This window comes from Crotalus tigris, unplaced genomic scaffold (genome assembly GCF_016545835.1).
Source record: "Crotalus tigris isolate CLP2741 ecotype Arizona unplaced genomic scaffold, ASM1654583v1 scf7180000017854.1278166, whole genome shotgun sequence".
Taxonomy (NCBI): domain Eukaryota; kingdom Metazoa; phylum Chordata; class Lepidosauria; order Squamata; family Viperidae; genus Crotalus; species Crotalus tigris.
This window is the reverse complement of record NW_024096676.1, coordinates 677459-705068: the sequence shown is the minus strand read 5'-3', so window position 1 is coordinate 705068 and position 27610 is coordinate 677459. Positions and strand designations below refer to the sequence as shown.

The following is a 27610-nucleotide window of genomic DNA, read 5'->3' as shown; positions in this document are numbered from 1 at the left end:
GCAATGTTTTAGCCTTAGAGAGGCTCCACGATTTGAGCAAGGAAGAAAGAACTTAACTGTCCAATGATAGACACATTCAAACATACAATCTTATGGTTTTTTGTTATTGCAAGATCAGGCTGCCTAATAACACAGCAGCAAAAGGGCAAGAGAGCAAAAATGCCCTATACTTCTTGCCTTGGTAAGCTATGATTCTCTGCAGCTTTATCTGTGGGGATGTGCTATGGCAGAGGTCCCCCCCTTTTGGGCATCAGAGACTGGTTATGTGGAGAGAGGTTTTTCCTCAGACCGGAGAGTGCATGGTTTTGTGTGTTGCCTGCATCCCGCGGATGGGGCTTTGCTTGTTGATGTAGACTGGTTGCTGGCATGCCACGGTCCATACCGGTCCATGGACTGGGAGTTGGGGACCCCTGTGCTATGGTATATCTATATTCTCTCATGTCTCTTTGTGACTTTCAGTTGGAAGGTATAAGACAACAATTATTGAACCAAAGTAATTCAAATGAGCTAATTTACAGAAATCCAGCACCCATGACTCACTTACGAATGAAGTTTGGGAAAGTTGTCATCTCAGGGCCACCACGCCTTCTGACCACACTTCCCAGAAACCCATGGGCTGCATGTTGCAAGATAGGATGGGAGGACTGTATCTTTACCTTTTTTCCCACCTCCCTCTCCCCTCTGCATCCAATCAGCTGGTGGATAGGCAAATGGCAGTTGGCTGCCTTGGAACCGAGGTTGACAATTGAAATAACAATGTTGGAGATAAAGTAAGGAGGTGAAGTAAGGATGAGAGAAAGACTCAGAAGCTCTGGGGAGCGCCAGAGGTTGATGGGTGAGCCCTTCCTCCTTAAAGAGAGGGGGCCCTTATGGACATGCTGGGACGGAGAGTGGGGGTACAATTTTCCTCACAATTTCACTGGTCACCTGAAGAAGAATGATTTCCAAACTCCCTGCCAGATTCCCACAAGTAATATCAATGGGGAATCAAGCAGGAAGTTGGAAGTCACTCCTGCTCCCAATCCTTTTTTGCCCACCCATCCTCATTCTCTTTCTCTGTTTAAGTAAGGGAATGTGTGTCTCTGAAAGGATCATCCTAGAGGCATCAGCTGTTTAATATGAAGTAAGACTGACCTCTAGTGAAAATATCCAGCACTTCAACTCATTTGTTTTCCTTCTTCACCTGACAATAACTTTTGTTATTTTTTAAAAAAAGCTCCTTAGCTTTGGGCCCTCAGATTTCATACTGAGGTCTCCTCGCAATGAAGGAAAATGGCATTCACAGGGATCTGCTTTTGTGGATCAACTTCTATTACAGACGGTGCACAAAGTGTGATCATCTGTTAATATGAAAAAAATGTAGTAACTGTTGGATCTTTCCACAACACAAACTGTCTGTGGATTGTGCCAAAAAGGATGATTATAACAAGCAACTTTGTAAAAAGGGGCTGGTTAGAAACAAAGGAAGCTGCTTTGGATCCCTAATCTGTTTAGCAAAACATTATCTGCACTGCAATGTCAAGAACTGAATCTGGGATCAATTCCTGGTTTTGCAACAGAGATAAAATATGTACCCTTCCTTTCTAATCCTTCCCTAAATAACTTGATTAAAAGACTGATGTTTCTGTGATAGAAACATGAGCCGCAGCTTCTATTTGGCTAACCCAAAAAGTGCCACTATAAATATGGAGAAGTACGTGACCATACATTTGCTGTAAAAAGGAACAAAATTCCCTGCTGATAATATCATATGCCGTATTGTGATGTCATGAGATGATCATATTTATCTTACTGTAGACCTCCTATTATGACATCACACACTGGAGGTCAGGCAGTTAATCTTCACACATCACAGAAGTGCATCGGAAAGACAGAATGGATGCTATTTTGATGCATGTGGAAAGCAGGGTGCTTTTTTGTGCATGTAACTTTTTGGTATAAGTTAGAAGAAGGAAACCAAAACAATTCTTCTGAAATACGTCCAATTATCACACTGTTCTTTCAGTGATGGATGGGAAACGCTCTGTGCGAAGATGTCCTGCTCAAGCACCACCAGATTTTCAAGATAACTCTAATGAGCAAGGTAGTAGTACCAGGGGAACAAGAGGATCAGGCAAGACCCAGACAAACAGGTAAGAGGGATGCATGCATTTATATTTAGCTATTGCAACATAACAAATGTATCTGTGAAAAAGAATCTAGGAGAGTCGTCTTCAAATTAATGCTCTTGTTTTCAGGCCTCAATCCCCAGCACCACCAACCTCTCTCTCAATTTTCAAGTCAGCTACAATTGTACAGTATAGCTTCCTATACTGTAGGAGAAGACATTATGAATGATTACATGATTGCACATGTGCTGCTGCAATTCATTAATTGCTTGTAAATGATTCTCTAATTGCATCACTGGGTTTCCAAGTGTGTTCCTTTAAATCCTGAATTTTTCCAGTCATATCCAGAAATCAGTTGCTGAGGAGGACAATAACCAAAGATAAGCTGCCAAAAGGCCTGGGTGCCAGTATCTGTTTTCCACTGTGGCATACAACAATAAGGAAGTTTTCAATGCACTTTAGGATTCATATTTAGTTTGTCATAGTTTGGCATCTGGGCCAAATTAGTAATTAGCAAAGTATAAGTGGTTTTTTTTTAAAAAAAAAAAAAAAAAAAAACCCAGACTCCTCAATCTTCTGCAATGAGCCATTGGACAATGACTCAGTTAGCAAACAGTGGTGAAGAGGATTTCCTAGGAATAATATATTCAAAAGAATGTAGGAGTAGCAGATGCCATAACATTATTTGCATAAGATAAAAATGACCTATGAAAAGGTACCCCATGCCATATATTGAAATATACCTTAATATAATAAGACTGTAAACATTCAAAAGAAGAACATTGGAGATTGGAAATGGCCACAGAAATCAAGCAATAAAACAATAGACTGTGTGATGAACATGGAATTTGGCATTTCTTAAAAATCTTAAAAGTTGATCTAGGAACTTTGACTGATGAGATCCAGGAGAAGAGCCTTCTCTGCTGTAGCACCAACCTTCTGGAACATTCTGCCCCTTTCCCCCCCCTCCCCCCAGGGTGAGGTTTGTCCCCATCCTTCTATCCTTCTACAAGAGCCTGGAGACTTGGCTTGCCCTTGGCCCAGGGACCCAATAAGGAAGTACATCACTGGAGGTGTTTGCTAGACTAACTTGCTGGCCCTACCTTCCCTCTGTGCTTCCTGCTTTCCCTCTGCTCATCTTTTTAATTTCATATTCATGTTACTATACTTCCACTGTTTATTGTTTCATTCCCTTACTATTGTAATTTTTAGATTTTTAATATTTTCCCCATTTTAATATTGTGAGCCACCCAGAGTACTCCACAGTGACATGGGCAGCAAATACAAACAAAACAAATGTTTATTCATAGTATGTAACATACCGGCCTTTCTGCAAGAAATTCAAAGCAGTGTAGATGATATTGAGAAACTGGAATGAAGAGTTATCTGGATATGAAGAGGGAAAAGTGACTTAGGGTATGTGTACCATCTAATGGCACAACCTTAAATCAAGTTAATTGTAATAACATATTGTTAAAGTATTGTTAACAGAGGGCTTTGAAGTTTAACTTTGCTGTTGTTAACTTTGTCAAGCACCTGGGAAATCAGGAGATTCAGGCAGTTCAAATGAGTATAAACGAGTAAAAAGATTTATTGCAAGCGTAAACTCTTTACAAGAATCTGGCCAACTGACCATTACGGGAAATGCGTGGGAGATAAGAGAGGAATTTGAGGTGAGTTGCACTTAGATCTCTTGTGGATGCTCAGTGACTCATGACTTATGATGTGTTTGGCTCCTCCCTCAGCCTCAGCCTGGTCATCTCCTACGTATTGTTAACTATTTTTACTTCTTACGTATAATGTATGACAGGTCAAATTGGGTTGCAAATAGATGTAGAAGTTTATAAATCTAGAACCTGTTTTGCAAGGGGGAAAACTATGGCTGCAATATATTTGTCAGTGCTTAATAGGAGGGATATGTGTTTTTCTTTTTTGTCATTTTAACTCACATCTTTTTTAAAATGTTTTTATCCATTTGTTTTGTTTTTGTTATTTTTCCCACCTTTGTATTTTGCATTTTAATTTTTTGAATAAAATAAAAAAAATATTGGAAAAAAGTATAATCTTAATGTACACATCTCCCCTAATAGTCCAGATACTGTGCTAACGTGAACACAAATGAACAATGAAAACAATACAATGAAACTTTGGGAAAGATGGATTTATTGTAACAACGGGGTTAAAAGATTTTTCACACCTCCCTTGAACTCTGTCTGCACCTGCTCAAGATAGGTACATCATGTTTGGGAAACCATAGGCTAGAAACAACATTTAGGAATAGCAAATACTGTAGTATTTTAATATGCCTTGTTGCCACAATGGATGGGACTAAGGACACTAAGCAACATCATTCTTGGGATAATGTATTGTATTTCAGGCAGCCTCCAAATTACAGCTATAAAGTATGAATAAAGTTTTATTCAGGAGCCGTAGTGGCACAGTGGTTAGAATGCAGTATTGCAGGCAAACTCACTGCTCACTGCCAGAAGTTTGATCCTGACCGGTTCAAGGTTAGCTCAGCTTTCCATCCTTCTGAGGCCAGTAAAATGAGGACCCAGATTGTTGGGGGCAATATGCTGACTCTGTAAACTGCTCAGAGAGGGCTGTAAAGCACTGTGAAGCAGTACATAAGTATAAGTGCTATTGCTAAATGCTAAAGGGTTGATATTTTTACCGGTGATTACAAATGGTGCCCCAACATAACATGTACCTTTGTAAAGCATCGGAGATCATTTGTAACTCTTCTTCTTTCAGCTGGTACCTGCTTAATTCTTCAGGAGGTGATCCCAGGACATCAGCTACCTCATCTAGCCAGATGTCTTCAATTTACGATCAGGGAGAAGAAAATGGGCGTAAGTGCCAGAAGCATTTAGGCTTTGAATAACACTGTTGACAAGAGGGAGAGACTGATGAAAGCAATATAAATTGTATGTGTGCTTAATAGGAGGACATATGTGTATATTCTTTTATCATTTTAACGTCACATTTTGCCCCAACCATGACATCTTGTGGGCTTATGGGCCATCAACGTGTGTCCGTCAGGTGGCTAATAAGACCGATGCTTAGCATTCTTCAGTTCTGCCACATACTGACTCACACAGAAATCTAGCTCAGCACTGTATACTTATATACAAATCCAGAAAGAGTTAAGATTTAAATCAGATATGGGTGACCAGCATGCATAATTTTTTGCTATTCCCCTTACCTCATCTCTGTCTCTACTAGCAACCGATCTATTCAAGAGAAAAACAGAAAAAAATATGTCAGGATTGCATCGAGAATCATTTTGACAGTTTAGATCTATACAGTATATGTTGTTCGTCCATTGATTTTGATGAAGACCTTGACATCTTGTGGGTTATGGGCCATCAACGATGTGTCCGTAGGTGGCTAATAAGACCGATGTTAGCACAAAATGTTCTGCCACATACTGAACACAGAAATGTAGGCACTACGTATACAGTATATACAAATCCATTAAAGAGTTAAGATTTTCAGTATGGGCCTGACAATGCATAATTTTGCTATTCCCCTTATATCTTCTCTCTAGCAACCGATCTATTCAAGAGGGCCTAGACCAGCAGTTCTCAACCTGTGGGTCGGGACCCCATTTGGGGTCGAACGACCATTTCACGGGGGTCGCCAAACAACACAGTCTGCCATTTCCCCCCCCCCCCCTTTTCCTTAGCTGTGCTACTCCCTTTTATTCTATTGGCTTTTGAAAGCCAATAGAATAGACTCTCTTGAATAGAGTCTAATTCTATTGGCTTTCAAAAGCCAATAGGAATTGTCCAGGCTGTCTCTGCCCTGCTGAGCCCTCCAAAAGTCCCATTCTGCAAACGGTGCTGCACCAGTTGAGTAGTCCTCGACTTACGACTGGTTGAGTAGTCCTCGACTTACGACCGGTTGGGGGTCGTGGCATTAAAAAGGTTGAGAACCACTGGCCTAGACATAAGAATAGAAACTAAAGGAAACTACTGTGCAGATTGTAGAAATATATATTGATTCAGTTGGAAGTCAGAGCAGCTGCTGCCAATCCAATCTGTAATCATTGATATAGATCAGGGGTGTCAAACTGCCGACCCACAGGCCGGATGCATCATAGCGAAACTACACCCACCCCATTGCCAGCAATGGGAAAAAAAGTCACGATACGTCGCAACACATCACGTGACATTGCAAGTTTGACACCCCTGATATAGATGATAGTAATGACTGGATAATAAGATGATTTTTCTTTAGCAGGAGGTTTTACCAGAGAAGTCATTGCCGGTGAGAGTTGCTATAGCCACTTCTCATCTAATTCTACAGCTTCATCTGAAAGGAGTACGCTGAGTATGTATCTAGCAGTTCCACTTTCCTCTGCAAGCGTTCCTAAAAATATGATGCATTTGACAACTAAAGTTATCCAAGCAGAAGCTAGACAGCCTTACAATCAGAGATGGAAATTAGTCTTCCAAGACACCTTCCAACTTTAGAATATCATGATGGGCCAAATATTATTATATCTTTGAGAGAGAGGTGGAATAATATTTAAGTAGATTGACAAATATAAACTCTTCTGGAGTTTTTTTCTTATCCACTTGATACAAGATGGTAGCAAGATATTTTACCTTGTAGTACAGAATGTTACATACTCATCCAAACCTATAGTAAGCTGTAAATGCAGGAATGACAGACTTGAGGCTACCCCCATCTATCTTTCCCATCTACTGTATGTTTTCCTACATGTAGAAAGGGACAGTGTGTCTCAGAAAATTTCCATTTCTAAGTCTGCCCATTGGACATGGTAATTTTCTGACTTAGTGTGAAAGTCTTAAAATATATTATTAAGATGCCATTTTTTTAAAGAGTAGGATTTCATTTCAGGAATTCTACCAACAGTTTTGGTGGACATTTAAAATTAAATTCCCTTATGATACAGTCCAGAAAAAAAATAATCTTAAAAAATCTAACTGAAATAAACATTTAATTCTAAAAGTTCCTTTGATTTTAGTAAGATTTAAGAAGACCTAATCTCCACTGGGTTGCACCTAAGGTCAGTAGTGGTTGGCTATATCCAGATATCCAGATATTCAGATTAACCCATAATTCTGCAAATCAGTAATTTGGAGATCCTTATTTGTTAAAATGGGATGCAAAACTAGATCTCATCGCGACCTAACATTTTGTTTTGGGTTTTAATGTTGACTAGATCCCACCACTTACTAAAATAGGATTTGATCCTATATCTCATGGTGAATGAGGATGACATGATGAATCATATACAGCAATAGCATACATGGTGCATACAAGAAATAATATTAACTGGTATATTTGCTAAGAGTTTGTACTGTGAATTTACCAGTGTTATTTAATGTTTTTTTCTAGGAAGGTATTAATTATCTTCGTACTTACAGTCCTCAGCAGATCAGATGAACAAAAAAGTATATTCCCAATTACTTTATGAACCAACTGCTTAAATGTTTTGTGAATTGTTCTGTTTCACAGAAACCATATGCTGCATTCCCAGCCTTATTGTATATTCTATTTTCTGCTTTCTTCGAAAACTTTTACAATCCTGCTGCTGTGCAAGGTAAGTAACAATGTAAAAATGTTCAAAAGCTCCTTTGGAAAGAAATCAAAATCAAGACAGCTAACTTTGCATCTGATAGTCTCCATTACAGAAGATCTGCCTTGGGTGGGGTAGAGGTTGGAAATATCAAATATTTGATCTGTTTTGACATGGAAAATTTTAAATAGGCTAAAGCAGAGATCCCCAACTCTTGTGGAAAATGAAAGGACTCTTATGAATTCCAGAGGGTTTTAGCAGAGAGATTTATTGCGCAGGTTCAGAAGCAATAGCAACAAGCAATTCTGAACCCCGAGGGTGGGTTCAGACTTCAGTTTTATACTTTCTTTTTCTCAGGAACAAAGGAATACACATTGAAATACACGTTGTAATACATTAGGTTCATTTCTCAGGGGTATACGATGGAGAGTTTGCTACATACATTGTATCCAAGTGCAATGCACATTAGGTTAGTCACATACTACTAACACAGCACTATTCCAGTAATTATGCAGACACATCATTATTCTAGTGATTGTTCATTATTCCACATTGCAACCTTTTGGGCACCAGGGACCGGTTCAGTGGAGAGTGGTTTTTCTGCATACCAGAGGGGGCATGGTTTTGTGTGCTGCTTGCATCCTGCGGATGGCCTTTGCTTGTTTGTGCAGACCGGTTGCTGGCATGCCACTGCCCGGTATTGGTCCATGGACCAGGGGTTGGGGATCCCTGGGCTAAAGAGCTGTTACCCTCACACGTTTCTTATTTTAATTGTCTTAATACACTTTCCGTACTTTAAATATTAAAATAAAATTACTTGTTTATAAATCCATGTTATACAGTATATTATAATAATGTATTGTTTTTAAGTTTATGAAATGTCCCACTATTTTATTGCATTTTAATGAAGCATTTTATGCATTTAATTACCCTGCAATTAACTTTCTCCCTTCCTTGACTCTAAAAGTAACAGATTCTGCAACGTCTCCTTTACAGTTCCTCTCTCCCTGATCCTAAGTCCCTCCCTCTAAATTCAATTCTACTTCTCTCTGATTCTCCAAATCTCAAATCTCCTCCAGCCAGCTTACTGGGTAATTTCTCTGGTGGTGAAAGTTATCAGTCTTGTTCTACCCACATTGGCTGAGATACCCTCTGACGTCTTGAAACCTTTGGATGGCTTCAAACTCTCGCCTCCATTACCTGTAGGAGGAAAGATGAGGCTTGTGTTATCTCTTCCTTTACGGTTTATTCACAAGTAGTCTTTCTGCTGATCCTCCTGCTGGTTTTCAACCACTCTTCTTTTTCTTTCCCTCTCTCTTCTGCTTTTCCATGTCTCAAATGTGTGACCTTAACATGCTTCTGAGCTCATTCTGTGCCTAGCCATAATTCTGGTTTATTTCCCCTTCCTCTCCCCGATCTTGTTAGGAGCTGGTTAAAGTATAATCCCAGAGGCAGGAGGTCTAGAAGAGCAAACTCTTCTACATCCTGTGATTTAGCTTAACATTTCAACTTTTTCCTAGTTCACACCAATTTTATTGCAATCCCATGGATTTCATTTACTCTGCCTGGACAAAGAACGGTAATACCTCTGGAAGCTACCAAGCCTAAGCAGAAAAGACTTATGGTAGATGCAGAGCAAAATCAACAGTAAAAAGGGAGAAATAAAATTGGGGTCAACTCCTCGCATCATGCTACTACTCAGGTCTGTTACCGAGCAGAATCTTGGTACCAAAGCTAAATAATGAGGTCTAATTGCTGAGGCTTAATTCACAGTCATTTATTCATTACACTTTTCAAGAAACAACTGTGATATTCACATTTGCTGCAGCTTTTATGTCTAGAAAGGGGAAGATGCTATTGGCCCTAGAAAGCAATGTGTTTGTAATACGAAGTTTTGAGGTGGACTAAGGACTCTAGTTTCTCTGAGAATTTTTTTTAACTCTGAACATAGAGATGGATAGGCCATTTGCAGTGTAAAGTGCTATGGATATCTACAGCAAGAATGTGTCAGGAGTTGGAAGGGATCTAGGAGGTCTTCTAGTCCAATCTCTTGCTCCTACACCATTTCAGAGAAATGGCTGTCCAGTCTCTTCTTAAAAGCCTGTAGCGATGAGGCCACAAAACCTCTGAAGGCAAGCCATTCCACTGGTTGATTGTTCTCATCATTAGGAAATTTCTCCTAGGTTCTAGGTTTGCATAAAAGATATGCCTTACACATCAAGATATCTGATTTTAGATTGAATAATGACCCAATAATTCAAAATCTGTATGCATCCGGAGCAGACCATGATGATATACAAAGGACAAAATATGTGTCATGAAGCAAACCTTGGCCTTTCATACTCCCCAATATCACAGGATAGTACAAAAGTCATGTGGCTTGCATGATGATACATATTTCGTCATTTGCCCTCCACCTATCAAGATGGCTGCCTCTTTCTATATAATTTTGGATTGCTCTCATTCGGCGAAGATATGTGGAGGGCAGAGGGAATGTCCTTGAAAGATAGGAAAAGAGTCACTATGAAAGCAATAGTTAGGTAAACAGGCTTGAGCCCAGGTCAAGAAAATAATGTGAGAATACATCTCAGGGAGGTCCCTTCCCAGGTCACAAGAAGACAAAATGAAGGAGGAGGGAAGCATGTTGACTTACAAGATTCTGTTAGTATAGCTTCACAATAAAATATCCAAATTTATATGGCCTTGGTTTCTTAGTCTTGTCCACCATAAAAACTGACAATATTATGTCATATCAATCCATTCATTCTGTATGATGATCTTATTCTAACTTATTCCAGTAGCCTCTTCCCTTTGCTTAAGAAAGTAAGAACCAGCTAAGGTCAAGCAATGTAATAATCTGAGCATTGCCTAGAATTTGATGCTTAGGGGAAAAAATGACTTCTTTTACATGCAGGCAATTTGCACTTCCGTCTCTGCATGTCCAGTCTGGGAAAGACTCCTGTGTAAAATCTAATAATGCTGCTAACAACTTAAACAGTGCTGAACTGTTTGAACTCAATATATTCAACTTCCTAGGTGTTTGCTCCCTTTCTCATGCAAGAGCTAGTATAGCCATAATGCATGATGTGATACCATTGGCACAGGGGACTGAGGAAACACCCTGTTTGATGACATCACATCATGCATTGTTTTATGGCAGACATCAAGCAAGGAAGAGATGAGAGAGAAAAAGACATGAAGTAGCAGCAATCCTCAGAATGACTTGTTAATAAACCTCTCTGGTTAGGAAGGGAACCAATAATGCCCTGGGGTATCCTTCACTATTATCAAGATTCCTATTCTTTTCCTTTGCAATTTTTAAGAATTGTTCTGTCCATTGACTTTCATCTAATCATCCTGTCTTCCTCCTCAGAAACCAAAATCCTATGGCAGACTGTGTGAAATGCTTGACATTCCTCATCATAGCTGTCTCAGTCATTTATGGTAAGTATTGTTCCACTTAAGATTTGAGAAACATTTGAATAGCGGCAGGTTCTCATGAATCTAACATAAAAGGTGCTCATGTCAAGCATCTGTCAGAAGTCCCAATGTGCCAGAGATAAAGGCATCCTTTATCCCAGGGGTCCTCAACCTTGGCAATTTCAAGACTTGTGGACTTCAACTCCCAGTTGCCAAGGTTGAGGACCCCTGCTTAATCCAAAAAAGTTCATGTTCTAACCCAAGTCACATGGGCAAGGCAGAATTCAAGAGGGACCATTTATTGCTCACTTATCACAGTGACAAACAACCCAGGATGGTGCCAATGAAGCTCTGCCCCAGCCCTCAGTTTTCCCTCAGTCTGGATTCACAAACTAAGTCCCAGCTGACCCATGAGGCAAGAGGGAGGTAACAATACCAACAAGTCCAGAGTTCCAGCAATCAAAACACAGTCTAAGAGTCTGAAGTCTGAGAGTGAAGTCCAACTCCAAAGTTCAAGGAACAGGATCCAGGGAAGCCAGGAAGAAGCACATCAAAACGAAGAATTGTTCCCGGCAAACACATCTTCCTCAGCATCTGGTTAAATTACCCTTCCCAGCTTTCCTTGTGAGGAAGGTTGGGGCTGCTTCCTTGCAAGCAACCTCACTGACCTCCTCTGTGCCCCTCTCTGCTCTGTTCTCTGATCAGAGGGGGACGCAGGTGTTCCTCCTCAGAGATGATCTGGAGCCTGTCATCTCTGTTGACCCTCTATAGCAGCTCTTCTCCTGCAGGAGGTTCCCCATCAGGTTGCCCCCGTTCACCTGCCAGACGGCCCTGGAGCTGCCTTGTCCTCAGCTTCTAGACTCTCCACTCATTTGGAGAAGACTGTGTCCTCCCTGTTGGATGGTCCTGGCTCCAACTTCTCCTCCTCCAAACCAGGATCCAACAAAGTCATGAGACACCTGCAGATTCTTGCAGGACAAATACGCATGAAAATGCACAGCAGAAGTATCCAACCTGCATGCAAGGGCGCTTTATTGTACAACCTATGCCTACTCACCCTTTTCTCAGCAGATACAAATTTTTCTCCTATTGCTGAAAGAGATTCTGTAATTTTGGTAGGTGGTTGAAGAAGTTGGGAGTTTGAATGGCAAGTATTGGTAGGAAGAAGTGAATTTTTAAATGCTCCTTCAGGCAGTGGGAGATGGCTATGTGTGGTGATATCTTTCTTATATTCACTTCTATATTACTCTGTGTTTATAAAACTAGTCTTCCAAGCTTTTCAATTTTTCAAAATGGAAGAGAGAAAGTGTCCAGTAAAGTTGCTAAGTAGGACTAATTTACTTCTTGAAGAGTTTTGAGAAAAGAGAACAGAGACTTCTTTCCTAATACTCTTCTAGTATGTTGCATGTCTGCAACCCTGCCAGAGGCACAAAAGTATAGATAGTCCTCCACTTACCACCACAGTTGAGCCCAAAATATATGTTGTTAAGTGAAATTTGTTAAGTGAGTTTTGTCCCACTTTATGACCTTTCTTGCTACAGTTAAGTGAATCATTGCACTTAAGTTACTAACACAGTTGTTAAGTGGCTTCCCCATTGATTTTGCTTGTCAGAAGGTCACAAAAGCTGTTCCCTACATGATCCTGTGACACTGCAGCCATCATAAATATGAATCAGTTGCCAAGTGTCTGAATTTTGATCATGTGACCAGGGGAATGCTGCAACAGTCATAAGCCACTTTTTTTTTAGTGCTGTTGTAACCTTGAATGGTTATTAAATGAACTGCTAAGTCGAGAACTACCTGTACTAAGAAAGGTGCATGGACATATCCATGGTTAATATCCACTAAACATAACTCAAAGGAGATTCCAGTAGAGAAAATTTCCCTGAATATGGTCTCCAATACAAGTCCTAAAACTTGGAAAAGTAAACCTCTGGACCCAGTGACTGATCTAGATTGGATCAAAGGAGATTTTATATTTACTAAACTAGATTCGAGGCTGAGCTGAGAGTTGTTCTGTAATAAATCCCAATTAAAAAACTCTAGGTGAGAGTCATGTAATTTCAAATTGGACTTGCAATGTGAAAAAGTGAGTCTATGAATCTGCACTTGGGTAATTCCCTCTGTGTGAAATAACCAGGCTGACTCTGTGCAACTTTAACAATTTCTTGGACATGAAACTTCAAGTTAAAAGGCAATTATAGAGTTAATTGTACAAACATTTCCCATTTTTGCTTATTTCTTACAGGTACCGTTTACTGCATTTGTCAATATCTGCAATTATCAGATGGCCTATCATCAAAGGTAAATACAATTCCACATAATAGACAGAAATGGAAGTAATCAAAATGGTTTTGGGCCAGACTGGGCAACTCATGGAGAATTTGGGAAGCATGCAGTGGGCCTCAAAACAAAATGACTGCCAAACATAAAGAGCCTTTCCTTAGTAGTGATTCTCAATGGAAACAAGCCCTTGTTGAATAATGAGGCCATTATAATGGAGGTGCTGTTCACATTTGCTTTCTTGGATTTTGCGGCTGCCAGAGATGTTGTATCTGGAAGACAGCAAGTGAATTTGTGTATATATTGGACTGGGGACAATATTAGTCTGGCATCATGGATATGACAGTTAAAACCTGGATTTCCTTTTTTTTAAAAAAATAAAAGAATGGCTCAGGTAGCAATGCTGGCTCCTCTACTTTAGCATTCTCCAATAACAGGTAATCCTTGTTTAGTGACTGCAATTGGCAAACTACAAGTTGGTTGTTCAGCAAGGCTGCCACTAAGTGAAAAAAATCACATGACCAGAATTCTGCTTATTATTTTACTTCAGCTTTACCTTGCTTTACAGCATGGGTGTCAAACTCGCCGTGTCACATGACGTGTTGTGACGTATATTGACTTTTTTTCCATTGCTGGAGCTGGGGTGGGTGCGGCCTCTATATGATGCAACCGGCCCATGGGCCGGCAGTTTGACACACCTGCTTTACAGCATCCGAAGGATACAACCCCAAACAGCTGTGTGAGCCCAAATAGTGTGGAAGGAGTTGGGAACTCAATTTATGAAAAAACTGGGGGAAAGGCCAAATCATATACCTCTTTTCCCCTATTCCCCACCATTTGAAATGCTCATCCTGGCACTGGAATAATTAGAAAGAAGGGAATTAATACTTGTATTTACATTCATTGGACAGTGAGCAGGCACACAATGAGGAATACACATTGAAAGGAGTGTAGCTGCTAGCTTCTTAGGAAGCATGTGCCTTCAGGGTGAAACTAATTAGGATTTTGTCAGTTGAGGTAGCAGCTGCCAGCAGGCTGTAACCAACTAATTAGGGTTACACAGCTAAGCTTGTTAAGTTGTTCTCAGCAGTTTTGGAGAAAGCACTGCTACACAAACAAAAAGTTCAGGCAGTGACAGCTTGCTTGAGTTTGGTATAGAGATTAAAGTGCTGGTTTAGAAACCAGGAGACTGTGAGTTCTAGTCCTGCCTTAACCATGAAAGCCAGCTGGGCGACCTTGGGCCAGTCACCTTCTTTCAGCCTAATTCACTTCACAAGGTTGTCATTGTGGAAAAAATAAAAGGAAGAAGGTGCGTTGGATATGTTTATCTCAATGGGTTATTTGTTAAATAATAATGAAAAATGGGATACAAACAAGCAAACACAAATAAAAATCTCTTGGCTCCATGAGGGGGTATGGGATAAGCAAAAGGCAGTGTGAACATGTAACCAAATGATGTTGCAAAGATAAATATGGGTACTGGTCCCAAAGTTACTTTTTCATTGTCATTGTGATTGTAAATTGTCACTATCTGAGGCAATCACTTAATGAAGAAAGACTATCTGTAGTAAGTATGATAAGATTGTAATCTGCTACATACTTCTGGCTGAATAATTATGGAATTGAAGTTAAGTATATATTTTTTCTAAAATGGTCATAGATTATGGTTAATTATGGTGGGGTCTGCATGTTATAAATTGTTTGATTGTTTATATTAAAGTTGAATCATGTGTTTGTTTTCCTTCCAATAGGAACTTACAAAAGTGTATGAAACTGAGCTGAATGAACTCTGGTAAGGCTATTCCATATCCCTCCAAAATATCTTAAAGAAAAAGACTTTACTCATTAATTAAATTTATAAGATGCTTCAATCTATCATGACTCTGGGCAGTTTTCAAAATACAATAGTAAAAACAAGAATGTATCTAAGCTTTAAAAAAAAAAAAAAAGTCTGGAGATCCTCATCCAATAAACCAAAACCCCACAACGAGGTCTCTTCCCCCTTCAAACCTAAGATATGGGGGGGGAAAGTCATGGTTTATGGTTTGTATAAATAAGGTCAGGATGGGAGCTGTACCAATCTCAGTGGGAATGTGGCTTATTTAAATGCAGCAGCATCCAGCCAGGCTTAGACAAGCAGGAGCCATCCAGGACAGGCCTGTCCAACCTTGGCAACTTTCAGACTTCAACTCCCAGAATTCCACAGTCAGCCATGCCCTGGTCTAAGAGGGTTAAAACAGTAGGTTGACCAATCCCATCCTTGGTTTGAATGAATTCTTATCCCTTGCTGGAGACTTTGGAGGAAGTCTTAAGGTTGAAAGACGTCTCTGAACAACTATGCATTTGCTTTTGGTTAGAGATCGCAGTACACAATTCTTTTGTCCCTGGGATAAAATAGTTAAGCTGCAATCCTATGTCTCTTTCTTTGGAAGAGTAAGTTCCACTGAGTTCAATAAGATGAATTCCTGAGTACGTATGTTTAAGGTGTGGGGTTCAGGCATGCTTAATATACACTTTCCTGAACCTAGCATTCTTCAGATTCAGGAAAAATGTCTTAATGTCCTGGCTTATGTACCCACAATAATAGGCTGGTGCATTGCAGGCCCAGGAATGGTCTGGCAAACAGTTATGATTACAGGCAGTCCTCAACCTACGACCACAATTGAACCCAAAATTGTTGTTGTTAAGTGAGACATTTGTTAAGTGAATTTTGCCCCATTTTATGATTATCTTGCTATACTTGCTCAGTAAAACACTGCAGTTTGTTAAGTTAGTAACTCAGTTGTTAAGTGAATCTGGCTTCCCTACTGACTATGCTTGTCAAAATGTCGCAAAAAGGGGATCACAGAACATTGGGACACTGCAACTGCCATAAATATGAGTCAGTTGCCAAGCATCAGAATTTTGATCACGTGACCATGGGAATGCGGCAATGGTTGTAAGTGTGAGAAATGGTCATAAGTCACTTTTTTCAATGCTGTTGTAACTTCAAACCGTCACTAAATGAACCTGTACTTACATTAGTCTGCTGCAAAGATCTGGGCAACACTAGATGGCAGTAACAGTAGTATGGTTTATATCCTTTGCTGCTATTTAAAAAATTTTCAGAGTTTTGCAGCCTGGATATAATCCTGACAATCAGTTTTTCCCCCTTTATTCCAAGGAAATCACAACATCTGCTTGAAGAACAATTCCATGAAATTCAGGGTCTTAAAAAAGAGATGGATCACATGCATTCTGAGATCGGCAGCATCAGGAAAGGCATCTTACAGTCCACAAAGCAAATCCTTGAGGAAAGTGACTTTCCAGGAGACAAGAAAGTAGGAAGCTGAAACTAATCTCAGAAATTCTCTGGTCTTCTATCTTTCCAGTTTATCGTTTTCCTTTTCACATCTCTTGCTACCGTAGAATGTCATTTTTTTTTTCTTTTATGAAACTAAAGTCTGTTAGGCTTGTTCTCATGCCCAGCCTCCAGAGTACCAAATATGCTTAAAAATACAGCAGGGAAAACATTAAACCACAGGGAGGCTCTCTTGCTTTCCTGCTGCAAAGGGTATGTTATAATTTCATACTGGGCACTAATATCCCAAACTACATCCAGTTTTGGTCACCACAATATGAGCAAGATGTTGAGAAACAGTACATAGAAAAGCAACAAGGCTGATTGGGGGACTGGAGACTAAAACATACAGAGAATGCTTACAAGAATTGGCTATATGTAATCTAATGAAAAGAAGGACTAGGGGTGCCATGATAGCACTATTTCAATATTTGAGGGGCTGCCACAAAGATGAGGGGGTCAACCTACTTTCCAAAGTATCACAAGGCAAAGCAAGAAACAATGGATGGAAACTAATCGAGGGAAGAAGCAACCTAGAACCTAGGAGAAATTTCCTAACGGTGAGAACAATCAACCAGTGGAATGGCTTGCCTTCATCTCTTTTAAGAAGAGACTGAACAGCCATTTCTCTGAAATGATATAGGGTCTCCTGCTTGAGAGGAGGTTGGACTAGAAGACCTCCAAGGTCCCTTCCAACTCTGTTATTCTATCTTATTCTAAATAGGCTTGTGTGGTGTACAGTTAGTTCTTTTATATGCTTAAATGTCTTTAGCAGGGACATAGTGTGCTCTGTATGGCGGCTGTTGTCTGCTTAGCTAAGGAAGTGCCAGGTGTTCAACAACATGAGGCAAATAGTAGGACTACTGGATCTGGGCTGGAAAGGTTTGGACAACCCCTAGATAGAGGTTTCTTACCACCCGTGACAGTGATACTCATAATAAAGGATGTTCTAGTATGTTTGAAGTCTTTATGGCCAAGACAAAGCAATTAGTGGTTTGGAAAGTTGGGTGGCATAGACATTTAATAATAAATAAAATAGTAAAATTATGGGATTACCAGTTAACAAAAAGTTCAGGGGAAATTTGTCGATCTCCAACCTGCTACGTGAGATAGTCTGGCTGGATTAATTGATGGTCCTATGAATTATTAAATCAATCACCTCTCCTTTCTACCCACTTTTCTTCAGACGTCCCAGCCTTCACATCTCCAAAAAATGTAGGCATTTCACGGAAATTTTTGCACTGGCGTAAAGTTTTGTCTTTTGACATTGGCCCCAAAGTGCCTTTGACTAGAGCTCTCAAAATGAAATGCTATCTTTCGGTGGCCTGAAAGATTTGAAGAGATCAACTGAGTCATTTCTTAGAGAAAGCAGGAAGGATATTTGAAGTAGAGCTCTCAGTTGTGCCCTAGGCTGGCTACAATGCATGCTTCATAACCATCATCTTTCCACATTCTTAAATCACATATAAAGGACATCTGAATAATCTAATAGAATCATGGTACACACTGTTTTAAGCACAAGCATCCATTCCTTCTTAGCTAAAATTTGCTATAAAAAAAATATGATTAGATACCAGTTAACTGTCCTTTACAGGGCTATTCATTTAGGCACATTTCTTTCCTATTTTTTCTCAGCAAACTCGAGGAACCAACCATTTCCTGAATTGGCAAATTTTGGCTTTTTGGACATGATGCTTCATTGTCCATATTCTCCAGACTGTTGCTAGCAGTTGGAACCAAGTCTATGGTGCTATTTATAATTTATGGTGTCTAATGTATGCAACTGACATTTGTATAAACCATTTACCTGATGAATTTTTCTTCTTCACAGGAAATGTTTGATATACTCCATTTGGCTTTTAAGAAGATTTTTGAAGACGACATACAGATGGCTGACTGGGCTCAAAAATCAATAGGTAATGTCCTGACAAGATGGAGTGGCTTTGGGTTTGCAACTCATGGCCAGGAGGGCCTTGGCATAACTGTGAGTTATGCGCCAGTTACACCCAGTCCTGGACCAACATGCCTGCTTTACCATCACCCATGCTGTAGTCACCTCCCATTTGGACTACTGTAATGTGCTCTACATGGGGATGCCCTTGAGAAGTTTCAGTTGATTCAAAATTCAGTGGCCCACATAGTTTTGCACAAGACAAGATTTGTGCATGTATCACCTCTTTTGAGGGAACTTATCAATCTTCTGGGTGCAACTAAAGTGCTGGAGATCATATTTAAATCCCTACAAGGAGAACCTCTCCTCAGTTACATTTTCCTGGCCCACCAGAAGGCAAATTATGTCATCAGTTCCATCTATTAGGGAGGTACATCTTGTGGGACCAAGGAGAAGGGCTTTCTTTAAGATTGGCCTCTACCTTTTTACTTTTTTTGGAAGGCTTGGTTTTGTCAGCAGGCCTGGGGACACCTGGTTGATATGGAGCCAACCAAGTGGCTAATGTGAGTTTGAGGTAAGGAGGGGGGGGGGTTTAATGGGTTTTTACACTGTGGTATTTTAATGTTGTAAGCCAAAGATCTCCAACCTTTTGGGCACTAGTTCCATGGAGAAAGGTTTTTCCACAGATCTGAGAGTGCATGGTTTTATGTGCTGCCTGCATCCCACGGATGGGGCTTTGCTTGTTTGTGCAGCCCGGTTGGTGGCATGCTGCAGCCCAATACCAGTCCACGGACCAAGGGTTGGGGACCCCTATTGTAAGCTGTCTGAAGTGACTGTAAATGTTGGGCAGCCATATAAATTTGTTTAATAAACAAACATATATATTGAAGGAAATATGGGCAAATAGACACATTGAGCAGACTGGTATGAGAATGAAATAGAACTGAATTGAAGTTTGGAAAAAAAAAAGTGACTTGAAATAATATCTGACAGATTTTCCTCTCTCTACACTAAACTTTCCAAAAGATGCTATTGGATAATTACATGTGAATGAATGTAATTTCTGATGAGAAGTTTCTTTATATTTTATTCTGTACTTATTCTAGCCTTTATAAAAATCTATCGTCTATCTATATGGAGACTACCTATGTGGGAACTGATATTGGGAAATTACATGTGAATGAATGTAATTTCTGATAAGAAATCTCTTTGCATTTTACTCTGTACTAATTCTAGTCTTTAAAAAAATCTGTCATCTAGCTTCATGAGAAAATACACCTATGTGCTCACTAGAAATGGAAAACGGCTGGAGGGTACATAATCATCTGTCTGTCTGTCTAGGAGCCACGATTGATAAAGACAGGACATCCAAGACTTACGATTTTTTGCACCAGGAATACTGTTGGTTTCCATTTATCTCCTCAGCCAACCCCCCTGAAACTATTTTACAGGTGCAGTATTGCTATTAAGTAATTAGTTCAGTGGAAGAGTACAATTTCTCAACTAGAAAAAAGTACTGTCCCTTGAGTCCAGCTTCTATCTCATAACTACATGTCATTATTTTCTTCTGGATGTTTTTTTTTTTAACTTTTCAATCTAGCCCTTGGATTTCTTAGAGATCTTGTATTCCAGATCGAAATGTTGATAAAATCCGACCTCATTTTAACTTTTTATGAAATCAGTAAAGGGAAACACAGTGTAGCTTCTTATGTTCTTATGCACATGTTTGTGTACGGCTAAACTTTTTCTGCAATTTCTCAAGGCTAATTTTCTTCTGACTTGAAAATATAACTGTTGCGTTTCCTTGCATTACACTAAGGCTGTGTTCACAAATTACAATAATATGATTTTGGTTGGTTTAGTACAGGCTGAGAGGGATGCCCAAAACTCTCCAGCTCAAAAATAGAATATTCCAAAGAAGTGCAAAATGTTCCCTTTCTCCTCTGAATGTTGTTTCTGAATGTATATCTGGAATTGTTTGTGAAGTTTTATGTTGCTGTCTTTAAAAATATTCTAAATGATGGTAAGAGCTGTGGTGGCGCAGTGGTTAGAAGGCAGTACTGCAGGCTAACTCTGCTCACTTCCAGGAGTTCGATCCTGACCAGTTTAAGGTTGATTCAGCCTTCCATCCTTCCGAGGTTGGTAAAATGAGGATCCAGATTGCTGGGGGCAATATGCTGATGTTGCAAACAGTGCAGAGAGTGCTGTAAAGCACTGTGGAGCGGTATATAAATTTAAGTACTATTGCTATTGCTATAGGGTGGACTGCTTCTCCTTATTTATGCTTTCTAGACATTGGGCAACAAAAGAAGAATTCTCTTCCATTTCTATAGAATTCTTCATTATTGGGCGTCAGAATGGAAGAAAATGGTTCCCTGAATATTTAGTTAGATCAGTGTTTCTCAACCTTGACAATTTTAAGGCATGTGGACTTCAACTCCCAGAATTCCACAGCCAGCATTGCTGGCTGTGGAATTCTGGGAGTTGAAGTCCACATGCCTTAAAATTGTCAAGGTTGAGAAACACTGAGTTAGATGCTGTTGAAGCATTGACTGCTGATGATAAATGCTTGGGAGCAAGCCATCTTTAGTAACAAATCTTCCAGGAATACTCCTGTAATGTGCTTAATCCCATCCATCCCCTTTATCTGTTCTTTTCACCTTCTACTTTCCTCAGCCATATGTAACCATTTTCCCAGTTCTTCATCTATTCCCTTCTTTTCTAGGGGGATGCAAATAAAAGTGTGTCTTTCTTGCCCACTCTCTTCTTCTCCTGAGTGAGATTAAAAGACAGACAGAGTGACAGAGAATGAGAAAGTGAGAATGCCTCATTCAAAAGGGAGGAATGGGATTGGAAAATTTATACTTTTGGGGATATTATTCTGGTTTAAATACAGAACACTATTTACCAAGTAATAGTTTACTTTGCTGGTATATCTGACCTCTTAATAAATCAAAGAAAACATAGCTAAGAGATCAGGAGCAATTTTGCCACACATGCACACTCCTGAAGAAACCCCAGTTGTTATTGTACTCACAGATAAAATCAACCTGCAGAACTTGAATTCAGACTGTGTCTGTTGAAGATTTTATTTATGTGAATTGCCGTCTGTTTGTAGCCGGATGTTAACCCTGGAAACTGCTGGGCGTTCTCAGGATCAGAGGGCCAAGCAGTAATTAAACTGCCTGAAAAAGTCCAACTCACAGCCGTTACAGTTCAACACATCTCGAAAGCAATAGCTTTTTCGGAAGGAATCACAAGCGCCTTAAAAGATTTCTTGGTTTATGTAAGTACAATACTGCTTTAACTTATCCTATATCTTTCTTCTAAGGTGCATTAAAAGAGCTCTGATTTAGGAAGCACTAAGGCTACTAAGCCCTTGATATTAATCTGATATATGATATGGAGCCACTCTGGCATAGTGGTTAAGGTGAAGGATTGGAAATCAGAGCTCCAAGTTCTAGTCGTCCCTTTTGCATAAAAGCCAGCTGAGTGACTTTAGGCCAGTCATTCTCTCTCAGGCCAATTCAAGTCTCAAGGTTCTTGGGGAAAAATAGGAGGTGGGAGCATTATCTACATGCCTTAAATTATAACAAATGAAAGTGGGATACAAATCTAATAAAAAAATTAATACATTAATTTTGGATATGCAAGCTGTTGTTCCCTTTGACAATCTCATTGTGAAGGGATTAGCATATGATACACTGCCAACTTCTCTAGAGTTTGGACTGGCAACCTATCAATAGAGGCTGGACAAACTAGTAATAGAGTCCAGATAATAATCGACTTAGATACTTTAATTTGGATATATATAGATATAGATATATAGATATATATATGTGTAGGTCTTTGGTTATTCAGGTTTTCTCCCACGTAAAATTGGAAGTGTCTTGGCGACGTTTCGACGAAGTCTCATTCGTCATCTTCAGGCTGGTGCTTTCGGGGGGTTCGGGGGGGGTGGGGGGGGGGAAGGGTTCGTATGGGAGGGGCGGGGGGGGGCGGGGGGTCTGCCGGGGGGGGGGCGGGGGGGGGGGGGGGGTTTCGGGGGGGGGTTTCGGGGGGGGGGGGGGGTTCGAGCGGGGGGGGGGGGGGGGCGGTTCGGGGCGGCGGGGGTCGGGGCGGGGGGGGGGGGGGGGGGGGGGGGGGGGGGCGCGGGGGGGGGCGGGGCGGGCGTTCGGGCGGGGCGGGGGGGGGGGGGGGGGGTCGGTCGGGGGGGGGGGGGGGGGGGGGGGGCGGGGGGGGGTGCGGGGCGCGGGGGGGCGGGGGGCGGGGGGGAGGGGGGGGGCGGGGGCGGGGGGGGGGTTCGGCGGTCGGGGGGGGGGGGGGGGGGGGGGGGGGTGGGGGGGGGGGGGGGGGGGGGCGGGGGGGGGGGGGGGGGGGGAGCGGGGGGGCGGCGGGGGGGGGGCGGGCGGGGGGGGGGGGGGGGGGGGGGGGGGGGGGGGGGGGGGGGGGGGGGGGGGGGGGGGGGGGGTTCGGGGGGGGGGGGGGGGGGGGGGGGGGGGGGGGGGGGGGGGGGGGGGGGGGGGGGGGGGGGGGGGGGGGGGGGGGGGGGGGGGGGGGGGGGGGGGGGGGGGGGGGGGGGGGGGGGGGGGGGGGGGGGGGGGGGGCGGCGGGGCGGGGGGGGGCGGGGGGGGGGGGGGGGGGGGGGGGGGGGGGGGGGGGGGGGGGGGGCGGGGGGGGGGGCGGCGGGGGGGGGGGGCGGGGGGGGGGGGGGGGGGGGGGGGGGGGGGGGGGGGGGGGGGGGGGGGGGGGGGGGGGGGGGGGGGGGGGGGGGGGGGGGGGGGGGGGGGGGGGGGGGGGGGGGGGGGGGGGGGGGCGGTCGGGGGGGGGGGGGGGGGGGGGGGGGGGGGGGGGGGGGGGGGGGGGGGGGGGGGGGGGGGGGGGGGGGGGGGGGGGGGGGGGGGGGGGGGGGGGGGGGGGGGGGGGGGGGGGGGGGGGGGGGGGGGGGGGGGGGGGGGGGGGGGGGGGAGGAGGGGGGATGGGGGGGGGGGTGGGAGGGAGGAGGGGGGGGAGGAGAGAGTGGAGAGGAGGGGGTGGGAGAGGGAGGGGGCGGGAGAGGGGGGGGGGGGGGGGAGGAGAGGGAGGGGGGAAGGGGGGGGGAGGAGAGGAATTATTACAAGAGAAAGCAATGTTGCTATGCAATGTTGCTGTGCTATGCACAGTGATTAGAATGCAGTATTGCTGGCTAACTCTGCCCACAGTCAGGAGTTCGATCCTAACGGGCACTGGGTTGACTCAATCTTCCATCCTTCTGAGGTCTGTAAAATAAGAATCCAGATTGTTGAGGGCCATCTGCTGACTCTGTAAACCACTTAGAGAGGGCTGTTCATTGAAGAAGGCTTAAGATGCTCAGAACTGAACTTCAAGAAGGTGCAGTGGTGTTTTGGTTTGGATAGGAGTTGGAGCATGATAAACAGTGTTCTGCAGCATGAGTAAATAAAATAGTCATCACTAACTTTCAGCTAAACATGTAGATGCAAAAGATTGGCATGGAAGCAGAAGGTTCTAAGGCTGAGACTATTACAAGGAAGTGTCTCTTATCTTCAGCTCCACATGAAAGATGGATGGGACTGAACTCTGAGCCTTCTCTCCATTAAAAGCACACTTTGACCAAGTAAATTTCACCCAGAAAAGATTTTGCTTGTGTTATTTTGTAATCTGCTGTTGAAAGAGTTTGCTGCTGTATGGTTCAGCATGATATCGTCTCCCAGAATGCATGGCTACCTGAAAGTTTATGACCCTTTTGCAAAAAAAGAAGAAGACTCAAGCTTTTGTAGACATGATAAATAACTAGGTTTTTTTGTAGCAAACAAGCTTTATCTTGCTAGTTCAGTTTTTTTAATGGTATTTAAGGCCACTTCTAGTGCTATCTTGAAAGAGCTAAGTAAAATATTCAGCATTTTGTTTAAACTCAGCCTTTTTTTTATCAAGAGTTCCCTAAAGGCCCATAGGGCAACCTAAGTGCTAAAAGATATGTGAATTTCAAGCCAAATGGATTTGCTATTGCTTTTCATGTGCTTAGGGAGGAAAGTGAGACAAAGAACAGACAGTGTTTGGACTCTCTTCACATTGATAGGAAATTTACTCTGTAAATTTACGCTGTAAATTTCCACCATAAGAGGGATTGTTGGGGAGGCATGCTATACAATTATTATTTTTTTCAACTAATGAAAGACTCAGAGGAATTGTAGAGTGTATAGGCAACTTGTGCTGTTTCTATTTCTAAGTTGTAGGGATGTTCACACCAATCCAAGGCAACTCTACAGCAAGCAACGGGAAACCCTTCCAGAATTCAGAACAATGAGAGCTAAAGGGGGTAAATATATACATTATGCCTTGCAACACTCTTAAAATGTTGGACCAGGATCAAAGAGTAGGACAAGGTGGACAAGGACCAAAGACTTAGACTTAAGTCCACTTTCAGGTAGGGAACCTATTGTAATGCTAGCCTGCACTTCATATGGTCCATGGGCTCCATGCAACCTGCCAAGGAGGTCTGTGCAGTTGTCAACATCAATACATTTGCTGACACCACCGCTCCAATGACACACACAGTGAAATGCATCCAATGTTAGGCAGGAAAAACCAAAGGCACAAATAAAGATTGGGTGAGACCTGGCTTAAAAACAATAACTGTGAGAGGGACCTTGGAGTCCTAGTGGACAATCACTTAAACATGAGCCAGCAGGGTGCAGCAGCAGCCAAAAAAGCTAATACAATCCTGGGTTGTGTAAACAGAGGCATAGAATCAAGATCACGCAAAGTATTAGTACCGCTTTATAAAGCCCTAGTAAGGCCACACCTGAGTCCAGTTTTATTTCCCACATCACAAAAAAGATGTTGAGAGTTTGGAAAAAAATCAGAGAAGAGCAACTAAGATGACCAAAGGCCCGGAGACTAAAACCTACGAAGAATGGCCGTGGAACTTGGCTCTGGCTAGTCTAAAGAAAAGAAGAAATAGGAGTGACATGATAGCAGTATTTCAGTAGTTGAGGGGCTGACACAAAGAAGAGGGGGTCAAATTATTCTCCAAAATACCAGAAGGCAGGACAAGAAACAATGGTTGGAAACTGATCAAAGAGAGAAGCAACCTGGAATTAAGGAGAAAATTCCTAACAGTGAGTCACTTAACCAGTGGAACAGCTTGCCTCCAGAAATTGTAGGTGCTTCATCACTGGAGTCTTAGCTCTTTTCCCAAGCTGGAGGAAGACTCAGAACAACATTATGCCCAGGAAGAGCCTGACTGGAAGACAAACAAACCCCATATAGTTTCTAGCTGTATTGCAACTCTGCTCTACAACATGTGCATTTTCTAGACCAGTGGTTCTCAACCTTTTTAATGCTGCAACCCCCAACCGGTCGTAAGTCGAGGACTACTCAACTGGTCGTAAGTCGAGGAGTACTCAACCGGTGCAGCACCGTTTGCAGAATGGGACTTTTGGCGGGCTCAGCAGGGCGGAGACAGCCTGGACAATTCCTATTGGCTTTTGAAAGCCAATAGAATTAGACTCTATTCAAGAGAGTCTATTCTATTGGCTTTCAAAAGCCAGTAGAATAAAAGGGAGTAGCACAGCTAAGGAAAAGGGGGAAAAAATGGTGGACTGCATTGTTTGGCGACCCCTGTGAAATGGTCGTTCGACCCCCAGTGGTTGAGAACCACTGTTCTAGACAAATATACACAATGGATTATAAAAGAAAAGAAAGGGGGAAAATGATGTATTTTGTCATTGAGGACAAGATAATCTATTTCCATTTCCAGGACAAAGAACTTTCTTCAGCAGTGCAATCTGCCAGTGTTTATGCTGCATGAACACCCGAAGGTCACAAATCTGAACTCCACACCTGGCTGATCTCTTCACACACACACACACACACACACAGTGGCTGTAGAAAGCAATTTTGACTTGCTCTGAATGAGCCTCTGATGCAACATTACCAGGGTCCATTGATTCAACACAAATTTACTATTTATTCCAGACTCTAGATTTCTTTCTGCCTGTTCAGAGAACCAAAGAATCAGCAGTAGCCACATAACGTTATAATTTAACTTTGCTGATGACAAGTCCTTCCAACTCAAGTAGGTAGCTGGTTTCCTTCAATGGCCACCAAACGTAATCTCATGATGACTGCAACCATCTATCTTGTACAAATCTTTGTACATTAAGATTTCTGTTTCCCCCCCCCAACCCCACCCAACTCGATCCCAAATTCTTCTGGAAGGCTATACCACTATAGTCACTGTTATTTTGGGGTTATTTATGAGGGATTAAATATGTAATTACCTGAGCCTCGTGGTGGCCTAGAGGTGAAGATGTCACCTCCCACTTGGAAGGTTGAGAGTTCAATCCTAGGCAGTGGCAGATGTTTGTCTATCAGGATGCAAAGAGAAAATAACTTTGTAGCATTGCGAAGGGCATCTGGCCAGTAAACACTCAGCTCCACTTAGTTGCCCAGACTCCACCCTGAATAAAGAGATTGTTGTTGTTGTTGTTGTTATTAGTTGCAAAGTCATGCCCAACCCATCGCGACCCCATGGACAACGTTCCTCCAGGCCTTCCTGTCCTCTACCATCTTCTGGAGTCCATTTAAACTCACACCTAGTGCTTTAGTGACTCTATCCAGCCACCTCCTTCTCTGTTGTCCCCTTCTTCTATTGCCCTCAATCTTTCCCAGCATTAGACTCTTCTCCAGTGAGTCCTTCCTTCTCATTAGGTGGCCAAAGTACTTGAGTTTTAACTTCAGGACCTGGCCTTCTAAAGAGCAGTCAGGGTTGATCTCCTCTAGGACTGACCGGTTTGATCGCCTTGCAGTCCAGGGGACTCGCAGGAGTTCAGGGTCATAAAAAGGAAAAAAAATGTAATTAGATGATTCATATGCAATCATAAGATTATTACACAGCATCGGTCTGGAACAAGAGTCTTTCAATTTGGCCCTTTTATGACCTGTGGACTTCGACTCCCAGAATTCCTCCACCAGGCACGCTGGTGGAGGAATTCTGGGAGTTGAAGTCCACAAGT

The 27610-nt window shown here is 42.4% G+C and overlaps 1 protein-coding gene across 1 annotated transcript; it reads left to right on the top strand.

The window, feature by feature from the left end:
* Positions 1 to 783: 783 nt before the first annotated feature.
* On the top strand, positions 784 to 26403 carry LOC120308033 (SUN domain-containing protein 5-like). The gene is made up of 13 exons (XM_039343464.1): positions 784 to 835; positions 2006 to 2132; positions 4863 to 4960; positions 6354 to 6443; positions 7599 to 7683; positions 11033 to 11103; positions 13328 to 13383; positions 15114 to 15154; positions 16526 to 16682; positions 18534 to 18618; positions 19935 to 20044; positions 21712 to 21879; positions 26353 to 26403. Exons 1-13 carry the CDS (start codon positions 790 to 792, stop codon positions 26401 to 26403), a joined length of 1185 nt encoding a protein of 394 aa, XP_039199398.1. The 5' UTR covers positions 784 to 789.
* The last annotated feature ends 1207 nt before the right edge of the window (positions 26404 to 27610 follow it).